Genomic DNA, 17,839 nt, shown 5'->3' with positions numbered 1-17,839 from the left:
AAATTTTTTTTTTAAGATTTATTTTATTTAATGGAAAGACTAAGGGTTACAGAGAGAAATAGAGCCAGAGAGAGAAAGATCTTCCATCCACTGGCTCACTCCCCAAATGGCCACAGTGGCTGGAGCTAAGCTGATCTGAAGCCTGGAGCCAGGAGCGTCTTCCAGGTCTCTCCAGGTCTTGGGTTCAGGAGCCCAAGCACTTAGGCCATCTTCTTCTGCTTTCCCAGGCCATAGCAGAGAGCTGGATCAGAAGTGGAGCAGCTGGGACTCGAACTGGTGCCCATATGGGATGCTGCACTGCAGGCCAGGGCTTTAACCCACTGCGCCTCAGCTCTGGCCCCAAAAATGAAATATTTAAACTAACAAAATAAAGAGTATATGCCATGAGTCAACAGGCTGTATAGACTACAGACTAATCCTGGTGTTGGCTTTTTGTTTCTTTGTGGTTTTTTTGTATGGCCCATAAACTAAGAATGCTTCTTTTCTCCAAAAAGAAGAAAAACAAAACAATTTGTTTTTTGGTTTTTTATTTTATTTATTTATTTGAAAGGCAGAATTATAGAGAGGCAGAGAGAGAGAGAGGTCTTCCATCTGCTGGTTCACTCCCCAGATGGCCACAATGGCCAGAGCTGCGCTAATCCAAATCCAGGAGCCAGGAGCCTCTTCTGGGTCTCCCACACAGGAGCAGGGGCCCAAGGACTTGTGCCATAGCAGAGAGCTGGATCAGAAGTAGAACAGCTGGGACTCAAACCGGTGCCCATGTCTGATGCCACAGCACTGGCCCCGAAAAACGAAACAATTTGTAACAGAGGCCTATGTGGCTTACCAAGTTTAAAATAGTTTCTGGCCCTTTACAGAAAAGGGGAAATTCCTTAAATGATTTTTGGAATGATACACACAAAAAATTAGTGTTTCCTGGGTTTGGAGGTGGTGGTAGAATGTGTTATTTTTTCAGTGTTTGAATTTTATTTCTGTGTGTGTTTAACACTTACAAATGCATCTATAGGGGTTTTTTTTGGTTTGTTTGTTTTAAGATTGATTTTATTTTATTTGAAAGACAAAGTTACAGAGAGAAGTAGAGACAGAGTGAGAGGTCTTCCATCTGCTGGTTCACTCCCCAGATGGCTGCAATGGCCGGAGCTGTGCCGATCCGAAGCCAGGAGCCAGGATCTTCCTCTAGGTCTCCCACGTGGGTGCAGGAGCCCAAGGACTTGGGCCATCTTCTTCTGCTTTCCCAGGCCGCAGCAGAGAGCTGGATCAGAGGAGGAGCAGCCAGGACTCGAACCGGCGCCCTTATGGGATGCCGGCACTTCAGGCCAGGGCTTTAATCCACTGTGCCACAGCGCTGACACCCTATGGGGTTTTTTGTTTTTTTTGTTTTTTATACTAAAAAAATAATAACAGGTACTGGCCAGAGGAAACAGTGTGGTAAGGATTAGTTAGTACAGGTAGATTTCAGACCCCATGGGCCGAAAGGGTTGGTGAGCTAGGAGATGCACCACGTGAGAGTTGGTCTGTTGGTGATTCGTTTTATACTCCATCCTCAGGTGTCTAGAGACCATCTTTGAGGAACCCAAGGAACGAAATGGTACGCTCATCTCCATCAGCCAACAGAAGAGGAAGCGGGTCCTAGAATTTCAGGATTTTACAGTCCCACGAAAGAGGCGAGCCCGAGGCAAAGTCAAGTTGGCGGGCAGCTTCACCCGGGCCCAGAAGGCAGCTCTGCAGAGTCGGGAGCTGGATGCCCTTCTGATACAGAAACTGATGGAACTGGAGACCTTCTTTGCCAAGGAAGAGGAGCAGGAGCCGTCGGCAGGCTGTTGAGAAGCAGTTCGGTTTGGGAGTCTCCATTTTAGATGTTTTTAGACCGCCTCGGAAGGGGTTGCCTACTTTTGCCCTACCGCCCAAACCACTCAAGATGCTCAGTCCGTGAGTTTTTACCTTTAAGGTGCAACCATTTAGGAACTGGCGAAGGAGGGAAGGAGGATCCTCTACTTCTACTGCTGAGATCAGAACCTCAGGAATGCTCCCTTTCTCCTGGAAACGGTCCTGTCCCGAATGGCATCTTGCCGTATCCTCCAGCCTCTGCCAGCCACAGGAGGAAGAAGCTGCGTATCTCAAGTAAACACTAGGATTCCGAGGACTCCCCGTATTTGCATGTCCGTATGAAAGTCCCGCTTTGTTTACGGTGGTGCTAAACCAAGATTATCTAGAAACGTGGCCCAGGGAGGGGGCCCCAGCGTCCTGTCCTGCGTCGTCTCCCCCAGCTCCTGGCAGCCATAGAGGAAGGATGAGCTGTTGTGTTTTCTAGTCCCTCGAGTGTGTCTGCCCACAACCTGTTTGCGTAAGTGTGTGTGCGTGTGTGTGCTCATGTTGTATGCGTGTGTGGCTTTTCCCCATCATTTTCTGCCCTCTGTGACTGTGGGTCACCAGTGCCAGAGGAGCCCGTCCAGGCCCCATTCGGAGTAAGTTGCACTTTTTAATGTTGTGATGTTGATTATTTTCATTTGTTTTATTTCCTTTTATTTTTTTGTATTATTATTGCTGCATGTTTGGAGCCTTTAAATGTGATTTTTTAAAAACAATTTTCTAACGACATTAAGGAGAAGGAAAATACACGTGTCTTACACGGCAGGCATTGGCCCCAGCTGACGGGTGCGTGGAACAGATATTTTCTCGTTTGTGTGTTCCCAGCAGTCCCCTCCCCATCTCTTGCTTCTTGTAACTCATGAGAGGGGCACCGTTTTCACGTGGGTTTCCTTCTTGCCCACTAGGTACATGTGTTTATTTTAGTGGTGGAAGAGCAGGTTTCTCTCCCAGTGATTTTAAAGACTCCCAAGATTGAGATTGAGTGTGGTCCCAGTGGGTTTTATCTGAAGTTGTAAAACACAACAAAGTTGAATACAACGGCTTGGCTGCTGCTGAAGGCCGACCCAGAGATTGGTAGCTGTCAGAGCGACCTGCTCCAAGAGCTGGGGTGGGGAGAGTCGGAGTAGTGGTTCAGACCCAGCGACCTGTTCTTGTGGCACAATCGTGAAAGTCCACATGTCCTGTGGGCTCCTGCGTCAGGCATACTGGGAATGCCAAATGCCAGAGGCAGCCGAGTTTCCGGGTCTGGGCAGCGGGAAGCTGGGAGCCCAGCAGGCCTGGAGGCCTCATTCCTTCCCCCTGAATCCTGTGTGCCCTGGCCCTGCTGCCCCTCCTTTCCCTCCCCTCCCTCCCTCGTGGTTTTTCTTTCTCTCAAAACGAGAGTGCAGAGAATTGACATTCCTTGGCTGGTGAGTGGGCTGCTGAAGGCAGCCTCAGGACACTGGTCACCTCTTGCTGTCCTCTCGGAGCCACTGCCGTGAGGCAGCCTCCCATGAGAACCATGAGCTCCAGGGACGTTGCTGGGTCAGTCTGCTAGGGGAGAGCGAGTGGTGCCGTCCAGGAGCGTTGGCCGACTCTCCTAGGTTTCTTTGGCTTCCCCCATTTGGTTGGGGTAGGGGAGGTGGAGGGAGGGAATCGAGGGTGTCTATGTGCCTTCCGCGGGTTTACAGTCTGTGCCACACTGGAGTAAAAAAAAAAAAAAAAAAAAAAAAAAAAAAAACTAAAAAACTGACATGAGCCGGATAGAAAGTGCCACATCTGTCTTTGACGCCTGCTGCCTCAGACGTAGCATTAGTCAAAGCGAAAGACAACAGCATGCTCATCTAAGGCTAGGGCCAGACAGGATTGAAGGAGCCACATTCCCGCACCGGCTCTGAATGGTCCTGGTCTGATTCCGCCCGTGCCTGTCTCCAGTGCCCTGGCTGTGTGGACAGGACGGGTCTCGCCTCAGCACCCCTTCCCTCCCCAGGACGGGGCTTCTCAGACACTAGATGCTTCTTCCTTTTGTTTAAGGAAGTGGGAGGAGTTGTGTACTCTTAGGGAGCGTAAACCAGCCCTGTTGGCCAGCTCCCTTGCCAGTGTAGATGAGGCGGTGGTGTCATCCGGCCAGTGAAACGTGAGGTGGCATAGCTGTGGAATCACCAGCGTGACAGAGACGCAGCTTCAAGTTTGCCTGTCACAGGCGTGGCCCTGGACACAGCCTGGGGCAGTGATTTGGAACGTTGGCATCTAGGACTGCAGGAGAGAGACACCTGGGCTCCTTCCTTGTCCAGAAGGTGGTGGGGAGAAGCTGCTCTGAGGCCAGCCCTGCCTGTCCTTGAATTCTTGGTCCGCACCCTGGCTGGGGTGCCTCCGCTGCTAGGAAGTTAAGGAGGCACCCCGCTCCAAACTCCCGTAACTTCCCTAAAGTTGATCATCGCCTTCTAGCCAGGCTTGGCCTGACCTGTCTTATCCAGTTTTGCCACCGGCCTGGCCACCTGCAGCGCCGTCAGTTGTCCTCGGAGCCTGTGGTCGCTGAGCATGGTGGGAAACACAGGTGAGCCGCTGGCGTGCCGCCCGCCCAGAGCCAGAGGAGTTCTGCACAGTTTGAGGATGGGCTGGGAAGTGAGAGCTGGTTACAGCTCAGCTCCAGCTCACATCTGCAGATGGAGTTCTGAGTTCCCCGTCTGGGAAAGGGAGCAGAAGTCTCAGGTGCGCTCAGGGTTCTGCCCGTCAGCTTGTTGACTGAAGCTTTCCACTTTGCTTTCGTTTGCTTGTTTTGTGTCTTTCAGTGTCTAGCTTATATTAGCCTCCCCCGACTCCTTTGGGCCTCATCTCCCGTTAGTTTGAATGTACCTCATCACCTGTTAGAGCAGATTGTGTCCGCTTCGTCTTACTGACCTTGCCGCTGAGGGAGGTGCAGTGGGAAGACGGGTAGCGTTTGCCTTACTCGGAGCCGGGAGAGCTCAGAAACGTATGCTGTGAATCCCAAAACCCAGCGCTCCTCCAAGAGCTGTGAAAATCATGATACCTTGTCACACTTTTGCCTGAAAGGGTCTTTTTGCCCGGGTGCCAGAGCCAACCTAACGTCAATTCCAGATCCCCCAGCCCAGCCCGGCTCTGGGCACGCTGCTCCGCCCGTGGCTCGTTCCCCACCCACCGGAGGCCTGCGGCGGCACGTCTGAGGCTGCAGGGCAGCCTCCAGCAGCACGCAGCTGGGGCTCTGTCTCCAGGCCGGGAGTCCGCCTCCCGACCAGCACCGTGTTTCTGAAGGTCCGTGGGAGGCCAGCTTTTAGGCAGCGATACTTTCCTCCTGGGGGGAATCGGGAAGTATGCAGTTGGTGCTTTCTTTAATTCCTTTGTTTGTGTACGCATTTCCCCTGGTATCATGGAAAGGACCTCTCAGATAACCACATCGTGGGTGGCTGTATCCAAAGTATAAATAATTGGCCGGAGGTATGGAGCACCCCTCCCTGATTTCTCCTAAGGAGGGGCTCCTTGCCGGAGCTGAACGTCTGCATGTGAGAAGCTGGCTCGGGGAGAGAGACTTAATTCTCCCAGAATCCTGGTCCCGTGTCTTCACCTGGCCACACACTGAGCAGCAAAAAGCGATTTTGACTGTGAAGTGGGGATCCCCAAGTGTGCAGCCTGCCGTCTGGCACTGCAGCCTTCACACCTGAAGCCTGTTAACTGTGTGTCTCCACAAGCCCCTCTCTGGTGCTGAATTGGACCTGCATTCTTGGTGAGAGGCCTCAGTGTCTCTCTCGGGCCAGCCTGGGCCAGTAAATAGCTGCCTGACGTGTTCATATGATCATGGTCAAAAGTTCAGTGAAATTTGTACATTTTTGGTAACATTGGCATACATGATACCCCTGCAGTTCCTTTTCTTTTTGGTAGTTTGTGATTCTAAAATGCTCACTGTTATGTGTGTTAATTTATGAAAATAAAAAAACTTTTTTTTTTGAAAACCTTTCAAATAACTCTCTGGGCTATTTTATTGTTACGGGTTGGTAATAGGTTAAAATTTGCCTGTCATGTTGTGAAGTTTTTTTTTTTAATAGTCATTCCACAGTTATGTATCACATCAAATGTTAATTAATGTGCTCACCATCTTCTGAAGCTTGTCTTGTGTTCACAACATGTAGAGTGGATGAACATTGGTGCAGTGGTCAAGATGCCACTCGGGATGCCTAACACCTTAGATCAGAGGGCCTGGGGCCAGGCCCCAGCTCCGCTCCTGACTGCAGCTTCCTGCCAGTGCACACCCTGGGAGGCAGTGGTGATGGCTCAAGTCCTTGGGGCCCCTGCCAGCCACGTGGGAGACATGGATGGAGTTCTGGGCTTTGGCTTGGTCCTGACCCAGCCCTGGCTATTGTGGGCATTTGAGGAATAAACCAGTGGATGGAAGATGTGTTTGTCTCTACCACTCCGCCTTTTAAATAAATATTTTTTAAAAGTCCTTTCTGGGACTGGCCCAGCAGATGAAGCTGCCATCTACAATGCGAGCATCCCATAATGGGTGCCTGTTCAAGTCCTGGCTGCTCCCTGCTAATGCATCTGGGAAAGCAGTGGAAGGTGGCCCAAGTCCTTGGGCCCCTGCCACCCAGTAGGAGACCTGGATGGAGCTCCTGACTTTGGCCTGGCCCAGCCCTGGCTGTTGCAGCCATTTGGAGAGAGAGCCAGTGGATGGGAAATCTCTGTAACTCTGACCTTAGTCTTTAGAAAAAACTGATCTCTATGGTGTCATGCCCTCTTCCAGTGATGGAGAGCTCACTTCTGCAGTTCTGGGACTTCTCCTTACACTGTTATCTTTTAAATTATTTATTTGAAAGGTGGAGAGATCATCCATCCACTAGTTCGTTCCCCCAAATGGCTGTGGCAGCCAGGCCGAAGGCAGGAGCCAAGAACTCCATCCAGGTCTCCCGTGTGGGTGGCAGGAACCCAATATTTGACCATCACCTGCCACCTCCCAGGTGCATGAGCAGGAAGCTGGAGCAGCAGCAGAAGCAGAACACCGTCCCAAGCACTCTTGACACAGGATGTGGGCGTTCCAAGCAGGGGACACGCCACAACACCCATCCCCCAGGGACTTTTTAATGGTGTTCTAGAAAATCCCCAATTCTTCAACTTGCGGGGTGATTAGCTGACTTTCCTGCCCTCTTTCTCAAACCTCCCAGGTCTCCTTCCTTATCAGTAACTCATAGCTTTGTCTAGTGGCTCCTGAGGAGGCAGATGGTGTTTGAGCAGAGCTTCCCCAAACAGCCCAGGCGTGCACCGCACCCACCTTGTGACAGGTGCGCTTGGTGTCCACTGTGCAGCACCTCTGTTTTGCAGCAGGCCTGAGGCCAGCAGTTCCCACCTGGCTCACTCAGTCACTACCGTTCGGTACCCGGCTCAGGCCGCCGTGTGCTTTGTAGCACCTTCTAGCACTCCCCACACGCAAAGTTACTCAGAAAGTCATGGAGGTGGAGCTGGAAGATGAATTTAATTTCGGTGCAAAAGCCCCATTATTGAAATCCATGCATGCAAGGATGTCAGTCACTGCGTGAAAGCTCCTTGCGGTCAGGAACTGTTCCCCCCACACACACACAACACCCCCCCCCCCCAGGCACCCAGAACATTACATCACTGCCACTCACCACAATAACTTACCTTTCGGTCAACGATAATCCCATGAGAAATCCTATCAGAATGTAGCACACACAGTCGTGGATGGTGCCTACACGATTGTGTTCCTGGTCTGGATTTGCTGTGCTTTTTAGAGTGTGCTCACAAAGAAAGGTTACAGCAAAACTGCTCCATCGGCCCCTACACATCTCACTTTGATGGTTTCTTGATTGCATCAAGGCTGTGTCGAGGGCTTGGCCTATACCATCTAGGTCTGGGACTGTTCACACAATCGCCCAACAAGCAATGCCCAGAGTTCAGTCAGGACGCTGGCTGGATGGCACCGCTCAGTAAACACTTGGTGAGGCTGTGAGTTGCTGCACACACCTGCCCAAATTCTCATCACCTGGCCAGCTCTTTGAGTACCTCAAGACCCCTTAGTTCCTCTCCCCTCTGCAGCCATTGTTCAAGGGACCTATTGGCAACTGCTCAGACACTGATGTTGGAACCTGGCCCATTCAGCACAGGTCCAGATGCAGCCATTCCCGTGACACCCTCTGAAATTCTGATTGGCTGCAGCCCATCACCAGTGGTGATGGCGATCGGGGTCACCCATACAGCTGATGTGCCTGGGAAGTAGCAGCTGATGATTCAAGTGTTCAGGTCGCTGCCAGCCACGTAGGAGGCCTAGATGGAGCTCCTGGCTCCCGGCTCCTGGCTGTTGTGACCATTTGGGGAATGAACCAGCGGATGGAAGGTCAGCCTTTCATCCTGCTTTCCCTCTGTCACTCTGCCTTTCAAATAAATTTTTTCTTCAAAAAAACTCTCATGACCTCTCCCTTAAAATATAAAATTTGAACAAGAGGGATCTACCCACAGGCACTCTTGTTCCAACTTTACACTGCAGCCAGAAACCCCATCCTGGTCTCCCGTGTGAGTGGCAGAGGCCCCATCTTCCTCTGCCTTCCCAGGCGCATTAGCAGGGAGTTGAATTGGAAGTGGAATGTGTCTTGGGATCTAAAATGGGTTTTGTTGACGGCATGTATTGGTTTCCTATTGCTTCTGTATTACCACAAACTTAGTGGCTTTAAAACACCTGACTTTATCCTCTTATATACTAATCTTTTTAAATTATTTAGTTGAAAGATTTTACACAGAGAAGGAGAGGCAGAAAGAGAGAGAGAAAGAAAGGTCTTCCATCTGCTGGTTCAGTCCCCAGTTGGCCGCAACGGGCAGAGTTGGACTGATCTGAAGCCAGGAGCCAGAAGCCTCCGCTGGGTCTCCCACACAGGTGTAGGAGCCCAAGGACTTGGGCCATCTTCCACTGCTTTCCCAGGCCATAGCAGATCCAGAGAGCTGGATCAGAAGTGGAGCAGCCAGGACTTGAACCAGCGCCCATATGGGATGCCAGCACTGCAGGCAGTGGTTTTACCCACTACACCACAGCACTGGCCCCTAGAATCCTTTTTTAAGATTTATTATTTATTTATTTATTTAAAAGAGTTGCACAGAGAGAGGAGAAGGAGAGAGAGGTCTTCAGTCTGATGGTTCACTCCCCAGTTGGTCACAACTGCTGGAGCTATGCCGAACAGGAGCCAGGAGCTTCTTCTCATTCTCCCATGCGGATGCAGGGGCCCAAGGACTAGGTCCGTCTTCTGCTGCTTTCCCAGGCCACAACAGAGAGCTGGATCAGAAGTGGAGCAGCTGAGCCTTGAACCGGTGCCCATATGGGATGCCGGTACTTCCGGCCAGGGCGTTAACTCACTGCCCCACAGCGCCAGAGCAAGGCCGACAACCTGTTTCCTTGTTCTTCTCAACTTCTGGCTGATTGTGTTCCTTTGTGACCCCTGCCTGACACCACTTCAACCTGTTGTTGCTTCAGTTGGCACATCACCATCTCCATCTCACTCACTCGGATTCCCTGCCTTCCTGGTGATGACTCGGGGCTCACCCAGACAACACAGAATAATCTTGTTTTAGGATCCTTAACTTCATGACATCTGAAAAGTCCCCTTCACCTTAGAAGATACCATTCAGGGGTAGGCGTTTGGCCTCGCAGTTAAGATACTGGTTAAGGAGTCCCTGGGTTTGAGTCCCAACTCAAGCTCCTGACCCCAGCTTCCTGCTAATGCAGACTCTGGGACGCAGTGGTGATGGCTCAAGGAATCGGGCTCCTGCCACCCACGTGGGAAATCTTGCTTGCTTCTTAGTTCCTGGCTTAGGCCTGGCCCAGCCCCAGCCACTGTGAGCATTTGCAGAGTAAGCCAGTGGATGGGTGTGGCTGGAGTTGGGGTTCAGCAGTTTAAGCCACCGCTCGTGATGCTGGTGCTGGTTTGAGGTCCAGCTGCTCCACTTCCAGTTCAGCTCCCTGCTGATGCACCTGAGAAGGCATCAGAAGATGGCTTCTGGCCGGCGCGGCGGCTCACTAGGCTAATCCTCTGCCTTGCGGCGCCAGCACACCAGGTTCTCGTCCCGGTCGGGGCGCCGGATTCTGTCCCGGTTGCCCTTCTTCCAGGCCAGCTCTCTGCTGTGGCCAGGGAGTGCAGCGGAGGATGGCCTAAGTGCTTGGGCCCTGCACCCCATGGGAGACCAGGAGAAACACCTGGCTCCTGCCTTCGGATCAGCGCGGTGCGCTGGCCGCAGCGGCCATTGGAGGGTGAACCAACGGCAAAGGAAGACCTTTCTCTCTGTCTCTCTCTCTCTCACTGTCCACTCTGCCTGTCAAAAAAAAAAAAAAAAAAAAAAAAAAAAAAAAAAAAAAAAGATGGCTTCTTGCCACCCATGTGGTCGATCAGGAATGAAGTTCCTGGCTCCTGGCCTTGACCTGGCCCAGCCCTGACTCCTGTGGCCATTTGGGTAGTGAACCAGCAGATGGAAATTACAAACAAAAAATGGCTTTATGCAGGCCTTTACATTGCCCTGTGTAAAAGATATTTATTTGAAAGACAGTTCCAGACAGAGGTAGAGCCAGAGAGAGGTCTTCCATTCCGCTGGTTTACTCCCCAAATGACCACAATGGCCAGAGCTGAGCTGATCCAAAGCCAGGAGCTTCTTACAGGTTTCCCATGCGGGTGCAGGGGACCAAGCACTTGGGTCAACTTCTGCTGCTTTCTCAGGCCACAGCTCTCACAGAGAGCTGGATCAGAAGTGGAGCAGCCAGGACTCGAACCAGCGCCCATAAGGGATGCTGGTGCTGCAGGCTGGGGCTTTAACCTGCTGAGCCACAGCGCCAGCCCCATAGGGGTGCTCTTTATTTCTTCATGTGGATTTGAGTTACCCTGTCCAGTCTTTAGCCTGAGTATTCCCTTCAGTATCTACGACATGGCAGGTTTACTGACAAAATTCCCTCAATTTTTGTTTATCTTCAACATCTTAATTTCTTCATTAAAAAAAAAAAGTATGGAGCTGGTGCTGTGGCATAAGCAGGGTAAGCTGCCACCTGAAACACTGACACCCCAGGTGGGCACTGGTTCAAGTCCTGGCTGCTCCATTTCTGATCCAACTCCCTGCTAATGTGCCTGGGGAAGCAGTGGAAGAGAACCTATATCTTCTCTCTCTGTCTCTTCATCTCTGTTTGTAACTCTGCCTCTCAAATAAATAAATAAATCTTGGGGGGGGGGGCAGTGCTGTGATGAGGTAAGTTAATTCTTTGTGGTGCCGGCATCCAATATGGGCACCAGTTCAAGTCCCCACTACACCTCTTCCGACCCAACTCTCTGCTATGGCTTGGGAAAGCAGTAGAAGATGGCCCAAGTCCTTGGGCCCCTGCACCTGTGTGGGAGACCCAGAAGAAGCTCCTGGCTCCTGGCTTCAGACCAGCCCAGCTCTGGCTGTTGCTGCCACTTTGGGAATGAACCAGCGGATGGAAGATCTCCCTCCCCCAAAACTATTCCTTTCAAATAAATAAATATGTCTTTTAAAATAATTTCAGTTCATCTGCAAGTTTTTTCAAATTGTCCCAAATCTCCACAAAGGAACCTGCCTATAAGTGGACCCTCACAGTTCAAACCCTTGTTGTTCAAGACAACAGCCTTTATACCAACGCCATCAAGAAACATAATTTTTAATTTTTTTTTAATGGAAGAAAAGTTTTATCCACCAAGGCAAAAGTGCCTAGGGCCTAGGAAGTATCCACACTGTCACCACCACCCACACAGCAAAATTGGTTTTGGAAATTGAAAGCTCAAGTCACAAATCCTAGGCTCATTCTGCCACCTAGTGGCAGTAAAGCACCTGCAGGAAAAATGTAATACCCCATCAGCTGTTGAGAACTTGGCTCCTGCCAGGTGCTTTGAAATTATGCTGCGTTTCTTCCTCACGATTCCTCATGCATTAAGCAATCTCCTGAGGCATAGATAAGTCACCAAGGATCAAAATGGTTAAGTTACTCTACCAAAGTGTGGTAACTAGTTAGTTCCCGGGGCTAGGAACACAAAGGAGCTTGATTTCTGGATTTTCCATTGTTGAGATGGGAGGCTCGGATGGGTGAGAATTATAATAATGGTCCACATTTTATAGTTTGGAGACAAGGCAGAACATTTGGAAAGTTTTAAGGATTCAGCACCTTTTATGCTGTCCATATTTTTTTTTTTCAGCGCCAGAGACTGCTTAGGGAAGTGTGGACATTTTTTTTCCTCTTATTAAAAAAAAAAATTATTTTGGGACTGGCACTGTGGCACAGTGTGCTAATCCTCTGCCAGCAATGCCAGCATCCCACATGGGCACAAGTCCGAGTCCTGGCTGCTCCTCTTCTTATCCAGCTCTCTGCTATGTCCTGGGAACACAGTAGAAGATGGCCCAAGCACTTGGGCCCCGGGGCGCCTGCATGGGAGATCCGAAGAGGCTCCTGGCTTCGGATTGGTGCAGCTCCGGCCATTGCAGCCATCTGGGGAGTGAACTATCGAATGGAAGACATCTCTCTGTCTCTGCTTCTCCTTCTCTCTCTAATTCTGCCTTTTAAATAAATAAATAAATATTTTTTAAGGTTTATTCATTTATTTGAAAGGCAGAGTTACAGAGAGGCAGAGGCAGAGAGAGAGTCTTCTATTCACTGGTTCACTCCCCAGATGGCCGCAATGGCCTGAGCTGGGCTGATCCGAAGCCAGGAGCTTCTTCTGGGTCTCCCACATGGGTGCAGGGGCCCAAGGACTTGGGCCATCTTCTGCTACTTTCCTAGGCCATAGCAGAGAGCTGGATCAGAAGTGGAACAGCCGGGACTCAATCTGGCGGCCATATGGGATGCTGGCACTGCAGGTGGTGGCTTTTACCCGCCAAGCCACAGTGCCCACCCTATAAATAAATCTTAAAAAAAAAAAAAAAACTGAACTGAAAAATGACCATAGGATTTGAAAGGACATCTCTCCACGGGAAATATGCAAATATTTCCAAGTTGCACGTGAAAAGATGTTCGGTATCATAGATCATCAGAGAAATGCCAATCAAGAGTACAATGAGTTACTTTTTCACACCCATAAGGATTAAGTTACCAGATCCTGGCTTGGGTCTGGGTTGTGAGCATTTGAGGAATGAGCTGGCGGATGGGGCCACTGTGTCTAATAAATAAATTAATTAATTAATAAAATGAGGACAAAAGCTCTGGCTCTTTAGTGAGTGCTCATTGGGATGAACCAGCTGATAAAAGTTCTCTCTGTGTCTCTCCCCCTCTTTCTGTAGCTCTGCCTTTCAAAATAAAACTTTAAAAACATATTAAAAATAAAAAAACCTATGGTCAACAAATATATCAAAAAAAAAAACATTCTCAACACTAGCCATCAGGGAAATACAAATCAGAAAACCCACTATGACACACACACACACACACACACACATATATATATATATATTATATATAAAGCATCAGACACTATTGAGAACTGGTTTTCTCCTTAAAACCGAAGACCCGAACCTCGGCAGGAGCAAGCACCTCCCATCGGGCACCTAGTTTGAGGACGAAGTCGCTTCTTTAGGGACCCGAAATGGCTTGCCTCAGGTTCCCCTAGCAGCCCAGCTGTGGGCGGTTAAGATGACATGACGCCAGGTGTGCAAAGCGCCCACGACAGAGCCTGGCACTTCATAAACGGTAGCGGAGTTGTTGAAAGCTTCAGCGGCCCCACCTGTATGAGCCCTGAGCGACTCAGGCTTTTGATACGACATTCTCGGACCTTGGGTCGCTGCGACTTTCCAGGCATATGCGGAAAGAGGACTATTAGCGCCGCTCTCAGGGTTAGCGCAGCAGGTGCTCTAACCGTCCACACCTGTCTGCGGCTGAGTGCAGGGGGCGGAGTTCAGTCAACCACGCCCCCAGCCTTTAGCGTTCCTCATTGGCCCCGTGAGGGAGTGTGTGACGTCATACGCGTGCGCCTGGCATTAAAGGGGGCGTGGTCCGCCGAGAAAGGAGACAAGATGGCGGCGTCCGTGGGTCGCCGCGGTCTGTGCTTACTGCGGAACAGGTACAGCCATGCGGGGAGATTGCTTCGGAGGCGGGGGGCGACCTGAGCCAAGCGGGAGTCGGGGGAGAGGAGTCGTTTCTCTGTCATGGGCTCGCCCTCTAGCTCCGGAGCAGGTGCAATTGCTGCCGCGGAAGACGGTCTGGATTTACTTAGCGTGTGGCCGAACCGCTCTGACTTTATTCTTTTTAGATAGCTGGGGTTGCCCAAGAGATAAAAAAAAAGAAAAACGAAAAAACAGACGGAATAGGTTGCCCGCTTGTCACCAGAGTCAAGTCGGGTTGAACGCCCTTTCCTCAGATTTTGCGTTCTGTAAGAGGCGGCGCGTGTGGGAAGAGTTCTGGGCTGGGACTCTGGCGATTTTCGCCTCGGGCTCGTCGTCTAGGGTTTACATTAGGTCATTGCAAAATAGAATGCTACGGGTTGGGGACTTGGTTACCCTGGTGACCCTCAGCTCTTGAGTTCTTCGGAGTGGAAGAGACCTGTGGAGTCTTCCAAATCCAGCTCTTTTTGGAGTTGACCAGATAACAGGGCACAGAGACCCAGAGAGGTCGTAGCAGAGCCCCGAGTCCTACGAAGGGATCTGACGCTTCGTGCACGGACCGGAGGGTCGTTATTCTGGGAGGAGTAGCTTGGGAGCATCCGGACTCTCTGGTAGCTGCGACTGATTCGGGGCTTGGTGGCATTTCAAAGAGCTGTGGTTAGAGAGGCACGCCGTGCTTGTGCGATTCTGGCAGGGCTTGTTTTGCCAGTGTAGACCTACGCCTGTGCTGTGTCGGGAGATATAGCTTTGGGGGGCTCGAAGGGCTCTGGTTTGGGACTAAAAGGGAACAAAAGCCATCATTGGCCTCTGTTAGCACTGGAGTGGGGTTAGCTATTAGGATTTGGACAGGAAGCTGGACGTGACTTTCAGTGTGACCGCCAGGTGTGCTGTTTATTAATCATCGAAAATGTGTCAGGAGTTGGCAGAACTAAGAAAAAAAAATGACACTCCTAAAATAGTTTTTTAAAAAAATGATGATGAAGAGGATGTACCTTACTCAGCCATCATTTAAAAAGGGAAAGAAGGAAAAAGCCATGTGTTCATTCCAGCGTAGGTGGACAAGACTGAATTTAGGTGCAGTGGGTGGGTTGAGGATTTGGGTTTAATAAGAACAACTCTGAGTTTTCAGCGGTATTGTATATGAAGATAGAAACTGTACCATACATAAAAAAAAAGATAACATTTCTATGAGTTTTAAGTGAAGTAGTGTCTGTGAGATATGTAAATGAAAGCCTTGTATTTCAGAGAAGTCGTCCAATAACTAGGTGGTATGTGATGGATGATAGAGAATGCAACATTTGGGGGTATGTTTCCCAAACTCGTTTGATAAGAATGGGCTGGGAGGTTTATTAGAAATAGGTCCCCAGGTAGGTCCCCCTCCCCCTGCTAACTCAGGTTCCGTAGGTCCAGATTGAGTCCCTCGCATCTGGCATCTGTCCCGGTGCCCCCACGTGATTCTTAGGTTCAGGTGAGTACGAACAGTAGTGCCTAGCAGTGGTTACTTCTGCAAGGCTTCCTTTCAGAAGTGTTTAGTGCATCCCTACCACTGCAAAACACACTGCCAGGGACAATGGAGAGGGAGAGGGAGAGTGGAGAAATGAAGAATTTAAAAGTGTGTTTGAGCTTTCCAAGGGTGGTGAGCAAGTCTGCGGATGCCTTCCTGGGAGCAGGAGCTGTCATATCCCCTGCTCTGTTCCCTTTTGTGTGGTAACCAATAAAGGCCATTCGTACTGCAAATAAAATTAAAAAAAAAAAAAAAGCATGTTTAAAATACTTGTGGGGCTGACGTTGTGGTGTAGTAGGTTAAGCTTCTGCCTGCAATACCAGCATCCCTAATGGGCGCCAGTTCAAGTCCCCACTGTTCCACTTCTGATCCAGCTTCCTGCTAATGTGCTTGAGAAAGCATCGGAGGATGGCCCAAGTGCTTGGGTCCGTACACCAGTGTGGGAAACCCAGAAGCAGCTCCTGGCTTCAGCCTGGCCCATTGTGGCCATTTGAGGAGTTAACCAGTGGATGGAAGACCTCTCTCTGTCTCTCTGTAACTCTGCCTTTCAAATAAATCTTAAAAACAAGCAAACAAAAAAGCAACCCTTGTATTCAAGGAAGTTTACAGTTTTTTAGGAGAGAGAGGAAACACTTTACTGAGTATTCTGATACAAGGTAGGGCATGGACTAAAGCCTTCAAGAGGTCTGCCCATTGCAATTTTTTTTTTTTTTTTTTTTTAGACAGGCAGAGTGGACAGTGAGAGAGAGAGACAGAGAGAAAGGTCTTCCTTTGCCATTGGTTCATCCTCCAATGGCCGCCGCGGCCGGCACACTGCGCTGATCCAAAGGCAGGAGCCAGGTGCTTCTCCTGGTCTCCCATGGGGTGCAGGGCCCAAGCACCTGGGCCATCCTCCACTGCACTCCCGGGCCACAGCAGAGAGCTGGCCTGGAAGAGGGGCAACCGGGACAGAATCCGGCTCTCCGACCGGGACTAGAACCTGGTATGCCGGCGCTGCAAGGCGGAGGATTAGCCTATTGAGCCACGGTGCCGGCTGCCCATTGCATTTTAAAACTTTCAAGGCTTTAGAAAGCTGGAGAGATGTAAGGACTGCAGTTAAAACGTTACCATCAGGCATGATGTTAAAAATCTTACACCCATGATGCTGTGAAGACGGACCAGGCAGGGTGGACACTGGGCATAGGCAGTGGACCTGGCCATTGCAGCGTGCACTGGCTGGGTGTCAGTCCTGTTTCTGTTCACAACAGTAATATGTAAATGAGGTTCCCGTGATATGTAAATGAGACACAGTAATATGTAAATGGGCTAAGGGTTTTATATGATCGTCCTACTCCTACTAATGAGATAGGTCTTGTTTTTACAAGCAGAGAAAGGGAGGCTTAGAATCAACAACTTCCTAAGGTCACACAGTGATACTCCTAAATGGCAGAGCTGGGATTTGAGCCCCCTGGTCAGACCTGAGTGCTCAGTCGCGGGTTTTAATGGCCTGCTTGTTGGAGGCCCGGGTGTCCCGTGGAATCCACCCACTCCTCTCTCAGAGCCTCTGTTTCACTGCTGAGATTGAAGTCCAGTGAAAAATCAGACAAACCCCTACACTGATCAGTTCACTTAGTGAGTCAATGAGTGCCTACAGAATCCGTTTATTTCAGGGGGTGAGAAGAGCTATGAAGAAAAACGAAAGCCAGGGAATTAAGAGTTAGGAGGGTGTTCAAGATGGGCAAGTCTCAGGCGTGTGGGAGTCAGGGGATAAAGCCACACTGGGAGGGGAGCATTTGAGCAGAGAACCGAGCAGTGTGGGGGTGAGCCACACAGGAGAGGGGTTTGCCCCAAGGAGCAGTTGCTGAGTGTGGGGGCGCAGAAGGTTGCTGCCTGTGGCGGGAACCGGGCATGGCAAGAGGGGAGAGCGGGAGAAGGTGGCACAGCTGAGAGGAGAGGTCTGCAGGGAGGACCGTCTGGTTGCCTCTTCTGTTTGAGAAGAGGTCGCTGTGGCTGTTCTGTGGTGGCCAGGCCAGAGAGGGCCGAGAGTGGAAGCAGGGAGCGCAGGCTGAGAGGTCAGATGGCTTGGGCTAGGGGGAGAGTAGTGGCCGTGATGGAAGTAGGCAGATGAGGGGCTATTTTAAAGGTGGAGTTTTCAGGCCTTGCCAGTGGATGAGTACCATAAGTGGGAAAGAAAGGACTCAAGGTTGAGTCCTAGAGTTTTGACCTGAGCAGCTGGGCGAATGGTATGCTTTTTTCCAACATTGTGAATAAGCCATAATGTTGCTACTGTAACAGGCCCCAGCAGCTCCCCAGTAGAACTGATACAGCAGAAGTTTGTTTCTTACTGTGGTAAAGCCCCTAGTTGGTGGGACAGCTGTTCTCCAAGCAGTTTTTCAGGGATGCAGTCTCCTG

The 17,839-nt window shown here is 50.4% G+C and overlaps 2 protein-coding genes across 15 annotated transcripts in view; both read left to right on the top strand.

Moving 5' to 3' along the window:
• PRR14L (proline rich 14 like) overlaps positions 1–5,825 on the top strand; it is a 75,905-nt gene extending 70,080 nt beyond the window's left edge. For all 7 annotated transcript variants that reach the window (XM_008272162.5, XM_008272160.5, XM_008272161.5 and 4 more), the window contains one exon: positions 1,548–5,825. In XM_008272162.5, the coding sequence (XP_008270384.4) occupies positions 1,548–1,824 (277 nt within the window). In that variant the 3' untranslated portion in view covers positions 1,825–5,825. The remainder of the gene's footprint in view (positions 1–1,547) is intronic.
• An 8,024-nt stretch (positions 5,826–13,849) lies between these two features.
• The window catches only part of PISD (phosphatidylserine decarboxylase), a 41,288-nt gene continuing 37,298 nt past the window's right edge, over positions 13,850–17,839 (top strand). For all 8 annotated transcript variants that reach the window (XM_089323415.1, XM_017349588.4, XM_070065845.2 and 5 more), the window contains exon 1: positions 13,850–13,904. In XM_089323415.1, the coding sequence (XP_089179541.1) occupies positions 13,858–13,904 (47 nt within the window). In that variant the 5' untranslated portion in view covers positions 13,850–13,857. The remainder of the gene's footprint in view (positions 13,905–17,839) is intronic.

The sequence above is a fragment of the Oryctolagus cuniculus genome, chromosome 21 (genome assembly GCF_051225735.1).
Source record: "Oryctolagus cuniculus isolate XC-2025 breed Fujian yellow rabbit chromosome 21, ASM5122573v1, whole genome shotgun sequence".
Classification (NCBI taxonomy): Eukaryota; Metazoa; Chordata; class Mammalia; order Lagomorpha; family Leporidae; genus Oryctolagus; species Oryctolagus cuniculus.
This window is presented reverse-complemented; position numbering and strand designations above follow the sequence as displayed.